Here is an 18801-nt window from a genome sequence, read left to right as displayed (position 1 = left end):
GAGAATTAAGCGATTTTGACGATGTCTTTGTGTGTGGACAAATGTGAAAAATCGCTGAGCAATTAACGCGTTGATGGGATTTGATTAGGACCAAAGAAACAAAAAGGAAGGAAGAAAATGCAAGCTCTATCGTGACAATGGAAAAAGTCTCTTCGACCTTAATTCGAACAGCCATCATGCCAATATTGCGAAATGTACGAGTAGGTACCTACGGATCGACATAAATCATGACAATGATGTTTTGTAAACAGTAGTGTACGCTTTGGCTGCGGCTGGATTAAAATAATGTTAACTTGTATTTTTTTTATCATCGTTATTATTATTATTTTATTGTAATCAAACGCGAACTGTAACGACCGGTAATGGTCTCGAAGTGAAAATTTCACCTATGTACTCTGAATCGACGATTTTTTCCCCATTTTTATTACGGAAATATCGATCAAACGAATTTATTCCTTAACACATTGGTCGACTGATAGCAATTTAGATGCTTTTGTGATACCAGTGTGATTTAGAAGTGTGTTTCGTGTTCAATGAGGTGATGTTATTTGTATAAAAATGTGTTTTATAAAATGGCGAATCGAATTTTTTTTGTGGCGCGTTACGCGAGCATGTTTTTTTTTTCGACGATTTTGTAATGGTTATTTAATGTGATAATTTTTTTTCTTTTCTTTTCTTTTCCTCTGTGCGGGTTATGGTATCTTTATGTGTACTTTCTATTTGGAATGATCGGATCAAGGCAAAGATGGATTTTCTTATCCCATGCTTACAGAGAGTTTCATTTCGCAGGTAAATAGTCCTCTCCGCTATGTTCGAGTGTTATGTTCTGAATTGACAGACTAACTCTGGTGTTTTCTTTTGATAACTCTGGTTCGTATGTGAGTAAAAGATCCGTTCACTATAGAAATAGAGAAACCCCAACCCTCAAAGCAGCATTGCAAAGGAGATAGGAAGTCAGTTTGCCTTCTCTGTGTTTGTAAAATTGACTTTTCAATATTCAAAAGCTTCTGTTCTAGAGAATTTTAAAAAAAATTAGGACTTGACAGCTATAAAAAATTCTTGAAAGAACAGCAAATAGCCCAAGTTGTTATGACTTTTCTGACCGTTTTTGAAGTTGTTCCGCTCATCATCGGTGGGCGTTACTCTTTCTCCAGTCAAAAGCTGATTCGCTCGCCCTTCCAATCTATGGGCAATGTTGCGAATTTTTTATTCTTCAGTCCATCAGTCGTGATTTAGCTCTGGTAGCAAGTACATCATTGTTACGCTTCTCGTTACAATGTTCCATATTTCGCATATTTTATAGAGTACAGAAGATGTACTCGTATATAGTTTTTTTGTTTCAAGTTTTCGATACAAATGTCAAGTTTTTATTTTTTTTTTTAAATCATTTGATAGTTTCATTAGTTGTTCTTCAGTTCAAGTTTCAATTTCATGGCTCCCTGATTGTTTCAAAGTGATTTATGAAAGGTGTTGAAAAGTTTTGAATTATAATAAACAGGTCACAAAAAATTTGTGAATTTTATCAATATATTTTCAAAAACTGACTCATGTTCAAACTAGAGCTTCAATGAAAATATTGATTTTTCTATTTATGAAAATCGTGCTTCACTCACAGAGGAGGAAAATTAATAGTTGGGTGGAATGGGGTGAAAATTTCATCATTTTGAATGGAAAATTACTTTAAATACCTATATATCAAAATTGCCATCATCTCAAGTAATTTGTTGAGTTAGAGCCTCGTTTTTCTCAAAAAAAGTAAACACTATGAGGTTTTGAAATCATCTACTCACTTTGCTTTTAGGTCTGCGAAGGGTTCAAGTGTGACCAATTTGTCCTCCCGTTATTTTGTTCGTGGAAAATGGGGTTCTACAAAATAGCTCAATTTTTTAGTTTCTTAATTTCGTTGAACACTATGAATGACGTCCGTATTTGAATAAGTATCGTGAGTCGATATAAACAGTCATGATCGTATTATTCAAGCACGCTAATGATGAAAATGAGATTAAAATGCCACGATGTGATACGCTGTATGTTCGAAGCTTTCGGCACATTGAAAATTCAATTCGAGATAAAGTGATCATTTATATGTACGAGTATGTGATTTGATAAAAAAATGTATGCGTTTGTTTTTCTACGTTCTATTTGGTTTCGATGGTTAAACGTGATGTATTTTTGTGAACGATGTGAAAATTTTCAATTCTCGCGGTATTACTGACCTCAAGACAATGTTGATTTATTTTCACCACAAATACGATAAGTTTAAAGGAGGTATTACGTCATGTTACTTATTAGTACATATTATTTATCTGGTTCTTGAAAGTTTTGTGAAAATTAACGCTTTTAAGTTTTATCAGTGTTTTTCTTTTTGTTCCGAGCCATTTACCGCGAAAGGTCGTACAATAGAGGGGGTTTCAATCTACTCGAATTATTAATGAAAGACGAGAAGAAAAATGTGGGATTATTGATCTTATCATCGTGTCGCGAGTATTAAAAGCTCAAAAATTATAAAACTTTTTATTAGAATTGGAATCGTTGGCGAGAAGTGCGGAAAAATTGATAATTAAAATTATATAGCGTTTTAGATTAAAACGTGCATGAACTTCGAACAAAGGTATATACCTATTATCTTTCTGCGAAATGATTTAAATGAAATGGAAGGTTTCCAGGTGGTGTATTCGGACGAAAGTCGTATACGCAAGTTGATTAAACCGCGATGAATAATTCATGTGCGAAAACAAAAAACTATAAAATGCATCGGAGTGTACCTACATATATGAGTTGAGTCAGTTGAGTACGCAGTTGGATGAAATAAAAACGCCGAAAATTTTTATCATTGTGTACGACGGTGTTGATATTATGTATGTGATGTTCATGTATCGATCATGTGCGTGTTGCAAGGTTGACAAATATTTAAAATTTTGAACGACCTCGAAAGTGTAGGTTGTATTTTGCGGGAGATTATTTTTGGTGTTTTTGAATCGATAACGTGAGATTTCCGGTCGATTGGAGAATATTCGGCATGTGCTTGAGTTTTTTTGCTGCAAGAGAATCCTCTGGTGGAAACTACATTATACTTATGAATCATCTCGTTCTCAAATTACAGGGTGTCTACCAGGTCGCTATAGCGTTAAAAGTCGCGAAAAGTCGCGATTTTGAAAATAGGGCGCTAAAGTCGCTAAAAGGTCGCGATTTTCGCTAAAAATACCAAAAAGTCGCTATAAATTGTCCAAACTTCAAATTTTAAAAACTTTTCGTATTATTATTCAATGTTAATGCTACTGCCAAATTAGCATTTTAAATAATCATAAAAATTCAAAATTTCAAGAGCTTTCGCCCTCGCTTCGCTCGGGCATATTATTTCGTTTTCTTTAGCCAAACGTTGAGTCTTGATGATAGAAAAATTGACTTCTCACATTAAAAATGATATTTTTTCACTTCTGGAGAATTGTGAATTTTCGTGTTACCAGTGCTTTTGCCCTCAGTTGGCTCGGTTCGTACGGGCTATGTAGGTGTATTTTTAGAAATATGTACCTATTGTAATATTTTGGAAATTATTGTTAGATTGCTGGAGGAGCAGGACCGACGAGAGTTACCTAGGACTCGCTCATTCTGGAGGGTCCGACAATAAAGAAAGGGCCCGTGATGGAAGAAAAACGTGTTTTTTTACTTTTCAAAAGTCAAATTTTCAAAAGCTTTTGCCCTCGCTTCGCTCGGGCTTGTTTTCTTTTCTTTTTACACATCGAAATTTCTGAAATAATATCATTCAACTTTCAAAGTTTTGAAGTGAAAGAACGAACTTCTCGCTTAAACAAAAAGAAAAATTAGTGGTTGAAATGACTAGAAAAAGAACAATCGAAGAAATTGAAATTTTAGAACTGAAGAAAGTTAAGTAGATGGAAAAGGAAAAAGAAAAGCTCGAAAATTTGGATGACTATTTATGTCACATGGAAACTATTGAAAGTTGTCCAAACCTCCCCCCTCCCACCACCCAATAAGTGCAAATTTTATTGGAACCCAATTTTTTTCGTTAGAAAATGGGGGGAGGGTACTGAAAAAAAGTCGCGAAAAAAGGTTCTTCATAAATTTCTTTTCATGTTACATGGGAACTATTGAAAAATCCCATTTTTTTGTTGAAAAATTGGGTGTGGGAACTGTTGAAAAAAACATTTTTACGTTGGAAATTTTTTTTTTTTGGGGGGGGGGGTACTTTTAACTGAAAAAAGTCGCTAAAAGTCGCGAAAAAAAGTCGCTAAAAGTCGCTATTTTTGAGAATTAAATTTTGGTAGACACCCTGAATTAGGAAATCAGTCGTGATGGCGGAATGTTCTTCAAGTGTATTTCCTAATTCTTTAGACTCGTCTTAAAGAGGGGGGGGGGATTAAAAAAATAAAATTCTGTCGCTCGATGTTGAGAACTACTCGGAAAATGAGCGGGGAAAGGAAGACAAAAATATAAAAAATGCTCTCAAATCTCAAAAATAGATTTTTGAAAAGGCAAGAGTCAAAATCTGAAGATCACATATATTTTGTGATTCATTTCCAAATCCAAGGATATTAGCATTTCACCATTCTTATCAAAAAAATATCCTTATTTAATTGGCTACAATTTTCATGAAAAATAACTGATTTACGAAAGAAAATGTACCTCTGTGTGTGTAATGTGTATATAATAATAAGAAACTCATTCAATTTTTTTCTAAAACTCGTGTGTATAAAAACACCTATCGGTAAAGTACCATCGATAAATTATCTAATCCACTTTGTTTCATTACCTTCCTCACTGTAAAACCATATTTGGTCGAGTATTCTGTTTCCGCTGGCTAGACTTACTCTCGTATACTCTTACCATAACAAGTGGAGCGAAACCTTTAATTCAGTTTCATGTGGTCAAGTAACCGTGGTGGACGACTGGACGTGGACTTGAGTTGGTTGACGTAGGAGACGACGCTGCTGGTTTAATTCTCCGACAATACGTTCCTCTGTTGCAAAAAAAAAGAGTGAGAGAGAAAAAGGGAAAAACTGGTTCGGAATATTTAAAACTACAATGAAACTATTCTATAATCCTACGCGTTTTTCTTGAGAATTTCGTAATACCTACGATAGTATCGAATTACAGAATTCAATTCAGCATATTTCTATTCGCGAATCTATTCTTTCAAGTTGAATTCGACGCGTTTATCTATATGAATTCCTCTTTCCTCCTCGTGTAGGTACACCTGTGCCCAAATCACCTCACTTTCCTCGGCGTCATCGTTTCCATACGTGGAAAAAAATTATCAATTCGCAAAAATACTTGTAAAAAATACCGTTTATACTTTCTAAATATTTTCACGCATTAGCCCAGTGTGACCATTCCATAGCGACACGCGCTTGTATTAGCAAAATTTCATCACCTCTCGCGCGGTTATTCCTCTTGTCTGTGGTACAATACGATGCGTCATTTACATTACATATTTTAAGCCGGACATGATTCATAAAAGTATGTAGTTAAATACATAGAAGTACATTGAACATTGGTTACATATTTGCCTGCGTACCTAGCTACTTGAAATTGGACGCAGGAGTGATTTTTTTTTTTATTGGAAGGATGAAGAAAGCTGAGAGGAATCGCCTCCATTCAATCCCACTCAAATGTGATCTGTGTTATGGTGAAATTCTTGATTGTGATGAGTTATTTTCCAGCGAATAGGCGGATATTTCATCTCTCGTCACTCTCCCCCCTCCCCAATTACCATTTGCCGATGTGATTCGAGATACCAAGCTAACGTCCTGTGAAATGACGTTTCTATTTTCTGAAAAATCTGGAAAAATCAGTTGAATTATTCGAAAATGACGAACATGATTTTTTAAGTCAATTTTATTACATTAAATTATATGTAGTTTTATGTGAAAAACATTGATCTACGCAAAAGGGCTTACAAGGAAACCTCACGAGTATGCAAAAGGAAGATGATAGTGCAACCACAAAATTTTTAGTTGCCTAATTGCAAAACTATAGGTCCCACAAGAGACCAAATGTCTCAAAAATTCAGATTTTTGGTCAATTCCGCTTAAAAAGGCAACTAAATCATGAAAAAAATGATTCTCATACATCAAGTGTGAGAAAGTCATAGGGTCCCTAAGGAATTTTTTGGGCCCAAAATTTTTGAAAAGATTACTTGGAAAAGGTTGAAAAATGGGATTAGCTACAACTTTGGGAATGAACTCTTTGACTTTTTAACGCTTGATACGCACATTTTTTTCGGTTTTTGTTTTTTTTTTTTTTGCAGAATTGACCAAAAATTGAATTTTGAGACCTTTAGCTCCCTGTGTAGAGATGTGCAGTCTGAAAAGTGAAAAGTAAAAAGTACTTTTCTTTCAATGAAAAGTTGAAAAGAAAAGTTCCTACTTTTCATTTCACTTTTCAGTTTTCAGTAAAAAAAAAAAAGCGAGTGACCAATCAATTCACTCATCAGAGAACACTGGCCTCATTGATGAAGTCAAATATCAAGTTTCACTCTCTCCACTCCTCCACCTTCGCAATTCAGCACCCATATACTGGTGCTCAATTGCATTTTGATATTTTTCACAACATTTTTTTCAAAACAGAAAAGCCCAAAAATGTTAGAAACTCTAGAAAGGCTCAAAATTACCACTTTTCGAGAAAAAATAGGATTTTGTTTTTTTGTGTTTTTTGAATAGGCAAAAAATACATCAATTTGAAGCTTTTACAGAGAGCTTAAAAATGAGACTCACACGATTTACTTTTCACAACTTTTCAAACTTTTCAATGAACTTTTCACTTTTCATTTCACTGAAATTACTTTTCTGAAAAGTGCACTTCTCTATCCCTGTGAGACCCGTAGTTTTGTGATTTGGTTCATTTTGAGTAGGTTTTCGTGCGGTTTTTCAAAAATAACTTCAATTTTGTTGGATTTTCTCGTAATCATTTTAATTGTGTTTTTCAAATTCTTTAAAATTATGCTTTGTCCACCTTTCAAAATTTTTCTGGTCATATAACTGTATAAGTAAGTATATTTTAATGAGAAAACTGAATTCAAATTACTTGCATATTGCATTATCTTATTCTATGAAATGCTTGCATAATTTCTATTGGTAAATTACGTTGTAAACGACTGCCGCTCTAGTTTGAATTGCAAAAAAAAAAAACAACACGAAAGCTTAGAAAAGCTTTTTACGCGATTTTGAATTGGTACATAATCTCATGTATCACAAAAATGTTTCTATGAGCAAGGTTAACCTGTTATCGTCAAAAAACTATTCGCATTAATTTGAAAAAGTTCTCATCGAAAGTGAAAATATGAAAAGGTACTCGAAGTCGACGCATCCCATAGTACGTAATACGTATAATATTGTGGCACGATATAAGCAGATAAAGATTTTACGCGTTCCATCTTATATTATTATTATTGAAGTTATATGGAAAACAGGTGATGAAAAGGTTGTAGATCGTACGGATTGCGGTAGGCGATAAAGCCTTTCGTTCTATCGCCGCGTTCAAGAATTTCAATTACATTATGTCGTAGGCAAAAAAGCGATAAAAAATTTGTCACCGTTGTAAAGTGTGGGTTTTTTTCGCCATTCGTTCGATATTAAAAACGAGCACAAGCAGCTCTAAAAATGCGAGCAGTCGCGTATTCAGGGCGCACGAAATCGCGACGAATTAATCGGCTCATCGTCGTAGTTGGTCGATCAGTCGGTCGGACGTAGACTGTACTGTAGTTTAGTGTCCTTCTGACTCGGGCTTGTGCGACTTCCAATGTTTAAAAATCTGGTATCTGGTTCGCCGACTGGAATTTTTGCACACGGAATAGAATGGAAAATGGAATATTCGAAGAGATGGAATTATCGGTTTAGCTTTTTAAACAGGTTTATCGTCTTGCGATTACGTAGACTGGGAGGGATGCGTAATCGTTGAAAATGCCAGTCGACTGGTTACGTGTGATCGTCTGCGACTCTTGACGCTGATATGGATAAAAATAGGTATCCTATAGAAGTTGAAACTATATGAACGAAGCGGAAATATAGTGTAGGAAGGTTCGCAAGCGATTGTACTGTCCAGTGTGCAATTACGTAATGTCCATATTAATTTTCGCGTGTGTGGTTATCTACGTATTGCGTTAATGATTCAATTACCGTTATCAATGACCAAAATTGGTCATCATATTTGTACATGTGGTTTGATGTGAATGCGATTTGAAATCTTTTGAGCTCTGATGAACTGTCTTGTCAAAAGGTGTCTAATGTAGAATTATCTTGATACCTCTACTCCTCCCCTTCCATTGAAACAACTTTGGATTTGTGGTTAGTGGGGTAAATTAGTTACTCCGATTAACGCTGATCGAATTTCTCGAATTCGTTATTTTGTTTTTGTCATTTCGGGGGATTAGAAAAAATTTCCAACTCCAAATGATCGTGAAAAGTATGTTAAATTGGAGTTTGTCGGCCTTTTTGAGCAGTGAGCACGAATTCGATGTTAATTTTTAAAAAGAAATTTCACGAAGGATTGATTGTATTGATCCAAGCAAAACATTTTGAAAATTTTTATGTGTGCATAAATTCAGCTTCTTCAATCCAAAAGTTGAGCAAACATATCTACGAGTACTTGTGCTCAGCATGAGTTGCCTACTTATCAGGTGGAAAGAATTAAATCGCCCATGAAACACCCTGTAATAGGTAGGTAGTAGGTAGGTACCAAAGTTGGTGTTAGTGAAATTGCCCCTAATGAGTTGAATGAATTGAACTGACTACATGCATTAATTTTTATTTAAAATTCTCACAAAATCAATTTTTTTTTCTGTTTCAAAAAAATTGGTCTACACATGGATGAAAAGTTAGGTTTTTGACGTAGCTGTTGGTATCTGTGGGATTCTAATACACGGAGAAAAATGAATAGTACAAATCACTACAGTTGAAGTTGAAATAACTATACCTGTAGTAAAAATTACCATTTTGATAGTATTCTTCAACTTACTAATCAAAAGTAGTATTTTATACCAATAAAAATAGTAAAAATTTCAAATGGTCAAATGAACTATTCTAAAATAGTGAAATTCACTCTTCAAAATAGTAAATTTCATTATACACAATTAGTATATTTTACTATGTTCACAAAGCACTTTACATCTACTACTATAATAGTAAAATATACTATGAACTTCTGTATAATGCACCACATGGAGTAGTAAATGAATTCTAACGATTTTCATAACAATAACTTGAATTTTATTACAAGTTCATTAATTTACTGTTGTGTAATTAAAATAGCAGTAATTTGCTCATGAATATACCTAAACTCCTAAAAATTTGATTGCCACAACCCCCAAATCATTTGTCTTTTGCAATTACGTATTGGTATTTTTTTTAATGTAAAGCACTTTCAGAACAAAATGTATTAGTTTTCAGTTTTCATAAATTAAAAAATATACCTACCCATTAGTTACTTTGTGAAGGAAAAATAATATTTGCAATGTTAGTATGAAAAGTAGGTAGGTCTAGGTAGTGTATTTTTGCTGGAAATAATTCACAAATGACTAATTTCTTTTTCAAAAAAATGTTTCACCTTCATAAACATATCACATATTGCTCAAACACATCTCAAAAAATTTGAAAAATTATTTGCTGTAAATACACATGTTTGGGGGATGAATTGCCCAAAATTGATGAAAAAAATTACCTCCCTAAATGAGGCTCGATTGCCATATATGCATTTTTTAATGCCTACTTCTAAACCTGCACTGGTGGTGTACTCCTGTAAATGAAGTTGACAAACAGCCCTCTTCTGTCCGTGGGAACCAGTTATGCAGGGTAGGAGGAGACCACCAGCGCTTGAACCAAACATCCAAAGAGAAAGTAAGTAGAGGGAAACCAACTTAAAATTCACTATTCGGAATAGTGCAAAGCACTGAAAAGTACAACTGAAGAATAGTGAAATGAACAACATGAAATAGGGTAAAATACTATCAGGAGTAGTATAAAGTACTATGCAGAATAGTATTTTTTACCATTCTGAACCAGTGAAAATTACTATTCTTTGTAGTGATTTGTACTACTTCTAATAGTTTGAAAAATCACTATTTTTGTTAGTGAATTATACTATTTTTCGACCTGTTCCGCACTTACTATTTTTAAAATAGTATTTAATACTATTTTTTTTCTCTCCGTGTACGATGCAATGAGCTGTTCACTTGTTTTACTCATCTTTCGTGTTCAGCAAGCCATAAAATAGACCGCATTCCAATCAAGTTCGACTGCATTTTTTTCCTACAACGATTTATGCAAACCTGTTGAGGGTTGAACATACGATTTTCCACTGTAAAAACAAACAAACAAACTAACGAATAAAAACTGATCGACTTTTTTGATGGCGATTTGCAAAAGACACAGTCAGTCATAAACTGAAATGCTTTGTAGTTTGTATAGGGATAATGGTTCCCTTGAATTTCGCCAAGGACCTCGAAATTTGCCAATTGCGATTTCCTTCAATGAAACCGTAGGCGATTAGGCATTGAATTAAATGCAGCGCGAGATTGGCTAGAAATTGGCTCAGTTGCTTAGCAGAGTACTGTAGGCTCTAAGTACATATAATTTTATCGCGCTTTCTTTCTTCAGCTGGTCGAGTTCATTGTTATGTTGTGGTTATTTTATTAATTGGACAAGGTGAACCGGTTATCGAGTTGTTGCTATAAATATGCGACGTTTTATAATTTTTATATAGTCGAACGTCTGCGTGTATATGTTTGTGTACACTGTAGTAGGTAGATTTACTCTTACGAGTATAGTGTAACTTCTTTTCGCGGTGCTCATCACACATTATTTTGATGTGAATGAAGTGCACGAGTATATAGCTTGGCTGGATGGATAAAAAAAAAGTACCAAGTACGCTACATTACATACTACTCGTGCATACTCGCGGTTGTGCTACTAAAGTGGATGTCGATGACGTCAACAGCGAAAAATCGCCGCCATATCTATCTTACTTATACGTTGGAAGATAGGAGAGAGAAATGTCTGCGTATAGTTGAATCGAATAAATCGGTATGACTCGGTTGAAAATGGAAGTGTTTTTTTTCTCTGTGTCCAATGCATCGATGCACCGAATAACGTTGCCAAGGACAAATTTTATATTGATAAATGAGACGAGAGACGCTCTTGTTCGCACATATTACCTGCTGTGATCTTGAATGAAGGTCGTAAAAGTGATGTCGTTCGTGCTGCATTATCGTTTTATCGATCAAGTATAATTCGCCGGTATTGAATTAATGGAAAAATTATATTTTTAAATTTCAATCCAAGTCTATATCAAATGTAAAAAAAAAAATGTAAAAATGCTAAAACATCGAAATCCAGTATCTGTTTCAAGTTGAGGTTATCGAAATGTGTATCTTTCGATCAAAGTTGGCTTTGCACTTTGAAAACCGGTTCAATTTTTCCAGATTAGACCAATTTTCACTTACAGCTTTCAACGAACCCTAATGAGAAAGCTTTGAATAAAAGTTATATGAGACAAAAACCGAAAAATGGCATTCATTTGTCCTCAGAAGTCAGAACTGATGAAATGATGATTTTTGAACGAAAACAATTTTACAGCATATTAATAGGAACAGGGTGTCTAGAAGAGGGAGGGGTTTCTCACAGAGAAACACTGCCTAAGTTTCTGTATACACTTTTGAAAAGGTCTTACAAAACGCCTGCATTTCAATCTGAAAATGTTATTAGACACCCTGTCACTAAATGGGGTAAGGGGGGCAAGAAAACCGCTATATTAAATTCATTTTTTAGACCCATTCTATGTACGAGTATGTCTTTCATGAGTCAATCGTCTTTTTTCAGAAAGTGGATGGGTGGGAGGAGGTGGTGAAAAAAAGTTGAAAACATCCTCTGAAATAAACTCAGAAAAACTTTTAATTCTGTTCTTATATTTTTTGTTGATCATATCATTTGATCATAAATGTCGCTTTTTAATCGTTTTTTCCCCACGTACATTTTACGTGCATGGTGGCTAAAAGTCGCCAACGATGTAGCCAAGGAAGGAGAAGGTGAAAGGGACATTCGCCCTCTTCTTGTGGATAAAAATTTGTTGTAAAACATACAAAATGAGTCTTTTTTCCCTTCTGAACTAATTCGTTCGAAAAATTTCCATTTTCATGAAATGATTTTATAATTTGAAGGGTCAGAAAATTATTTCAAATTGCATCTTCTGAAACATTGAAATTCTTGTTTTGCCCTTCCCTGGAGAAAATCTTGGCTACGTCACCGGCCACTGGAAGTTGCATGAATTGATGCATGACAACAACACCATCTCACTGACTACAGAACTCGCCTCCTATGATATATCTCAAGGGTTAAAAAATACTTCGTAATAAAGAAACGAAAATGTTGTTCACAAATTAGAATTTAAATTTAATCATCTTCAACTTGTACATATCTTCAATTTGTCAGAAAACGACGCTCTTTATTGAATTCTCAGATCAGTGATTCCCGTTGAGTAAATGAGCAAGGAGAGAGATTTTTTTGAAAAATAGACCTCTGTACATCTTTTTTTATTATAATCTCCCAAATATCCAACTTGAAACGCGAAACATCATCGAGCTATGAAACCAGTTAATCCGTTCTCATTTTTGATACTTTTTTCAGCATTTAAAAATCATTTAACCGATTAAACTTTTCGAATCGCTTATTAATTATTCTCTTTTTTTTTGTATTTTTCCAGAACACAACGCGATGAGTGTGAGTGATTCCGATGACTCGGGTAGTATGAACTCGATGTTGCACGTCAGAGCTTCCGAATTATACCCGAAGAAAGAACTCATAGAGACACTGGAATCAGCTTCTATTCAAGCACCTTTTACGCCACTGTGCGGCGAATCTATCGAATACATCGCGCGAATCGCCGATGGTGTTTTAGCTTTATCCAATTACCGAGTATATTATCAAAAAACCGGCAAAGATGGCAAAGGAGATTTCAATATACCTTTGGGATTAATCGAAGGAATCGAAATTAAGGAATTGTTTTATCTGTATATCTCCTGTAAAGATTGCAGAACTTATAGGTGAGTAATTACTTATTTTTAATGGGTTTTCGAGCCCGAGTAGGTGGGTGGCGTGTGTAATTAAAGTACGAAAATTCGTCCGTGGAACGAGAAAATCGCATTGAAAATTTCTATAGAGAATGCATGTTTTTCAATTCGCACGTGATTATTATTCGCGAGGTTTTTTAAAAAAATTTTCTTCTATTTTAATTCGTAATGAATGTATTTATAAATGTAATATTTTATCGAGGCGTGTCGTGCGTTGTAATTTTCATTTTCAATGCTACGGTATCCCAAATTACGTATACGAGGAGGACGATTGAAAATGATGGGAACGGAGGATGGCGGTAGGAGGAAGAATCAATGTCGATTTTGCATTTAGTTTTAAGGCGACCGCGTTGAAATACATATTATAAGAGTAATATTTCAAAGTGAATTTTTCATCGAACGAATATTTCACGCTTGAAAAACGTATACACAAATCATTTATCTATCGAATCGACGCGACGACTTGGGTTAAATTGATGGCTGTGTGAAAATTTCATTGTAAATTTTTAGTTATCTACTTGTACTCGTATTATACGGTGGCGTTGCCGCGGCCGCGCCGCCTTGTGTTAAATAGAAATATATTTGGTCGTTTATGGCGGTGCAAGCCCGCGTGAAATAATATCGATATGGTACTTAGGTGAACGACCCCGCGTTTGAAGCGTTGGCGATTTTTTATAAAATGAGAAACTGCACACGTTGCTTGTATGTATGTTTGTGTATAGCACGAGTATGCTGATAATTGTCGTCGATTTAATGCTCGTATATGCTGTATGTGTATGATTTGTCGTTGCAAACTCGCATAACATAATAGTATTCGCTGTAATGTGCACGATCATACGCTATCAAGGTGAACATTGCCGCCGTATGTCCTCTGTTTTAATGTATTCACGATATTTGAGATGATTTTGCATTGATGTAACTCGACAGATGAAAGTAGTTTAGTTGATGTCATTCAAAAGACGAGTTTCGAAAGTCTACACCTAAATGCGCTGAAAGATGTATGAAAATTTCACCAACGACGATGCTCCTGGCTCTTTTAAATGGCCAGGTTGTAGTTTTCCTCTTTTCAGAACTCATTGAAAGTACCAGCAATAGTGCACGTATTTATCACGATATTTTGATTCGTAGTCGAACGTGTCTTCGCCTCTTCGGGGTTTGGTGGGTTTGAAAAGAGTTTTATATCTTTTGGTTATCGCTGAAAGTTAATGTGTCTAGGTTTACGTGGTATCGTATCGTGGTTCTGTGTGGCGAAAAATGAATATGCGAATGATTTGTGGTTGATGAAGTGTAAAGAATAAATTTGGTCGTGAAAAATTCTCATAAATTGGATGAGGAAATGTAGACTCGAAATTGAAGGATCTTGTATTATGTATCGAGGCGGAAATTGAACCGAGGCGATTCTTCTTTTAATTAGAAATTGTTTTAACGTAGTGAGTAAAGTTGCCATTTTTTTTTTAGAAAACCTGAGAAACTCTGAGTCTATAATGTTGAATGGTTCTGAAAACGTCATACTGTGTTCTGTAAAAATTGTTGTTGAAAAAAAGGAAGAAAGGATTCGTAGGTTGAAATCCTTTAAAAGCTCATCTAGGCCACCTTTTAAATCGGCGTGCCGAATTTGAATCTCTTGACTTCGAAACCTCCAATTGAAACGAAACGTGGATAAGTTGAAAGAGGACCTCAAAAAACCCTCAACCCTCATTTCCCAATTTTGTTGGATGCTACAATTGAGTTTTCGATTTTTGGCGAATTTTTGACATTTTTATTTTACATCTTCATTTAATGCAGTCATGATCATTAAATTGAAAAAATTGCCATATCTCCCCTCCACGTGTACTTCAGCAACTCAAATTTGGGCTAAAGAGCCACGGCCAGGAAATAAATTTTTTACTCGCTTTTCTTACCTGTTGATATGTTACTTATCGGTAATTCACAGTGAAGAATTCATTTTCTTACCGGAATCTCGGTTTCAGCCAATGTTAGTATCAGTGGTTCATGGTATCAAACAAACACCCTTCTGACCAAATTAGAGCTACTGAAGTTTATATAAGGGGACGTTATAGCAATAATGTTGTAATGTTTCGTGGTTGTTAAAATATTTCAAAAAAAAATTTTTTTAATGAAAGAATGTAGGTTTTCTGAGAAAAATCTTAATTCTCACATCAATTAAGAGACCTCCTGAGACTTGAAAATTGCATTGCTTCGAAAATGGACGACTCTATTATTTTGTCGTATTTTTTCATAATTCGTTTTATATAAACGCGAATATTGCTCGTAGGTATTTTCTTAAAATTATCTTCTCAAGATGATGAGAAATTTATAAAAATGGAAAAATTCCAACTAGTGGAGTGTTATATGACGCTGTAAATTTGCCATATTTGTAAACGCTGTTATGCGGCGAACATAAAAAATTAGAAAATAAAGCTGTGTGAATACTTGCACTTGGTATTTTTTAAATTTTTCTTGAAAGTTTGATATGGCTATCAAAGTGTTCTCAGAATTGGTACTTACTGTATGTTATTTTTTCGTCATAACTCAAAACTGATGGTTAAATTTTTACAACAGCTGGTAGGCTACTTGGTAAATGCAATTTTATGAAATATCATGAACATTCTGATGCATCAAACATTGTTGCAGTAACGGTCATTTTTCAATATTTCTCCTGTTGATTTTTGTTTGTTGGGGGGGGATTGGACTATCCTAGTAAGCAATGCCGATCTACGCTTTTTTTATTCGAAGTTCAATTTTGGTCATTAGAAAATTGTGTCTGATAATCTCAACTTTTTGAACCAAAATTAAAAGACGGTTCAATTTATTTTTTTGAAATGATTTCTATGAAAATGGGAGGCACAGTTAATTCATCGTGAATGAAAAACAAGTCTGCTCCGTATCAATGAATCGTGTTATCATTATGACGGGGAAATCATACGGAAATTAAATCCGATCACAGTGACATTGAGAATTTCTATAGCTTATAGTTGTATATATGTACTATAGCGTATAATATATTGGTTGGCAGATTAATTAGATTTCCACGAAATGCCTTAATATTTACCTTGTCTGTGCTTCGGTGACGCGATGCTGTGGTGTACAAAACTGATGCTAAAATAACGTTTAATACGCCAAGTCAACCGAAAAAGCGAGCGTTTATAATTTTTTTCAAATTGAAAAAAAATGATCGCTCGTTGGTACGTCTACGTTAGATAAGTGTGTAGTAGGTACAAATAGAGGTACGTGTACTACGTAGTAGTAGGGTACTTAATTGGTCGAAAATCAAATTAGCTCGGACGATAAAAATGTTTCGAACATTTTGTGAAAATCGTAGAATAAGAGTGCGAAACACTTTACGCGTTATTTTAAGTGATTTATTTCAGAGCATTCGTTGCAATCTGGTTTGGTTTCCGGCTCGATTTTTTTATTGCATTAAATCGTTACAGTATCGTAAAATTAAAAAATTCGCTGCGCGGCGTGTTAGATTTTCAAGTATTGAATTTCGGTTTTAATCTCGATAGAGAATCGTGTTAATGTACACACAGTACTTACTTGTTTAAACACAGATGCGAATTGTGTTTTCTGTTTGATAAGAAAGTTTCTAATTATAGAGGTTTTTTTTCAATTATCGATAATTTTATTTAACGGTTGTTGCGGTATTTTGTTGCTGATAAAATTTTCAAACAGATTGCATATTTTTTATGCTGGTAGTACGAATGTTGTGGTGTAGCGAGCGTGATTATACAGGGTGGTTCAGCATGTGAGTATAGGATATTCAGCTAGCTTATTTGAAAATTTCAGTTTAGGTGATTTAAATTTATTAAACGTCGAAAAAATTGATACTTTTTGAATCTTTGATAGAGACTAGTATAGTCAGCCAATTTGAAGGTCAATAGGTCAGACAGCTGTGAAAATATAAATCTCACATTTTTATCTCACTCTGAAAAAAAAACAAAAAACATGTTTTTTCATTTCTCTTTTTTGTAAACTTTCTGCTTCATCTTCCTTTGAGGTGGGGAATTCGGGATTGATGGCTAAAATTTCTTGTGTTAGAGTTTTCAACTCAGAAGTGAACCCTCTCCCCTCCTAATGTCGCATTTGGATTTGGTGAAAATCAAGGTGTTTTTTCAGCCTTTGTTGTAAACAATTCCAGCAAAGAGGTTAATTTTTTAATAGCATCAGCTTTACTGTGTGCCTAGTAGTGGGATGAACAGAAAAAATTTTCAATTTCGAAATTTTTTGAAAAGCTGTCGTCTTGAATTTTGGACTCGTTCTTTGAAATTGATTTGTTTTTAGCTTCAATTTTAATGACGAAAAAAACGTCCCTTTTTTGTCTACAGGAAACCTTGACAAAAATTTTGATTTTCATGAATTTTAACCATTGCCCTTGTAGAGCTAGGCGATTTACACCTTCCAATGCACTTCAAAGGCAATTCGTTTCGAATAATGTTAGTGTTGTGCACTTTGAATAGTTTCCTGACGAATCACCCTGTACAGTCGAGCACGTGATCTAAACGATTCATTCCATTTGTAACAAAGTGTCGTAGTTTTCCACAAAAAGCTTTTATTTTTTTAAAGGTTTAAGCTCGGTTCTCGTATTTTTACGAATAAATCTCGAGTTTACGAAAAAAGGAGCGAAAAAAAACATCGGTTTAAAATGTCGAATCATAGTAGCCGTTGAGTGGTTTCACTTCCATCGTATCTTCTTCTATGCCAGTCCCAGAGCCAAAGGTTTGAAAAAGCGTGTTTTAATTTTTGAAAAATTATGCTAATTTGAAACAATGCGTAAGTGTGTTGGATATTAATGAACGCATTTATACTTCCTCTTCTATTAATTATTCGTTGTGCGTAAACCACGTTCGGAATGATTTATAAAAAAGAAAAAAAAATACGTGCCAGAGCATCGCGTCATGAATATTAACCGGTACTTGGAGCTTTTATCGAGCTTTTCGATTTGAATAGATTGATTTAGAGTACCGAGGTAGTATTTTGGTAGATTAACGATGTGAACGACTACGACAACAACAACGGCGACGAACGACGTTGATGTTTGAATTTTAAAGAAAATATATCCGTATTTTTTTTTTCGCATTCTCTCCCAAAACGACGACGATGAAAAATATAATACATCTTCATCGTGTAATTCAATGTCAAGGACGATACTTTAAAGAGGACGAACTTCGGAGAGTATTTTTCGAATTTTTCACGTGTTAAGGATTGGCTTAGGTACTATATGTAGGTAAGTGTGTAAAGGATGGAAAATCGAAAATCGCGTGCTTCGGTCGCTTCGTTTGTTTACGTTTCTAAAATGAGAAAGTAGTACACGAGTTTTCTAATGTATTTATCGTTGGGGTGGTGAAGTGAACAATGAACGTAATAAATTACAATTTACGATGTGTGTTAATTTATTTGTCAAACAACGATGCCATGCCAGACGCGAGAGAGTAATGATTTCCTCGTTCGATTTTTCAAATTGCGTTTTCGATGCGGTGGCGAGGCGAAGATGTACGTAGTGTACTCGTAGTATAGGTACCCTACCTGTATTGCGAGCGAAAAAAATTGTGATTATTGATTGTTAATGTTCTGATTGAATGTGACTAAATAGCGAGCATTACGATTTTAATCGTGTCAGTGTAGCGAATATGTGATGTTTTGCAACAGGTTTGAGGGATTAAGGGTTGTATTTCTTGTTGGTGTGATTTGCGAATTCGCTGTACTTATTTTGATGTGGTGAA

At 34.6% G+C, this 18801-nt stretch overlaps 1 protein-coding gene across 5 annotated transcripts in view; it reads left to right on the top strand.

Annotated features, from left to right (window-relative positions):
* Positions 1-18801, top strand: part of LOC135836010 (myotubularin-related protein 3) — a 53233-nt gene that overhangs the window by 12816 nt on the left and 21616 nt on the right. Inside the window, exons 1-2 of one of the 5 annotated variants that reach the window (XM_065350563.1) lie at positions 361-789; positions 12712-13051. In XM_065350563.1, coding sequence (XP_065206635.1) covers positions 726-789; positions 12712-13051 — 404 coding nt within the window. In that variant the 5' untranslated portion in view covers positions 361-725. Of the gene's footprint in view, positions 1-360; positions 790-12711; positions 13052-18801 lie in introns of those variants that run through there. The other 4 variants (XM_065350559.1, XM_065350562.1, XM_065350558.1 and 1 more) reach the window with 4 other exon arrangements.

Source organism: Planococcus citri, chromosome 2 (genome assembly GCF_950023065.1).
Source record: "Planococcus citri chromosome 2, ihPlaCitr1.1, whole genome shotgun sequence".
Lineage (NCBI taxonomy): Eukaryota > Metazoa > Arthropoda > Insecta > Hemiptera > Pseudococcidae > Planococcus > Planococcus citri.
This window is presented reverse-complemented; position numbering and strand designations above follow the sequence as displayed.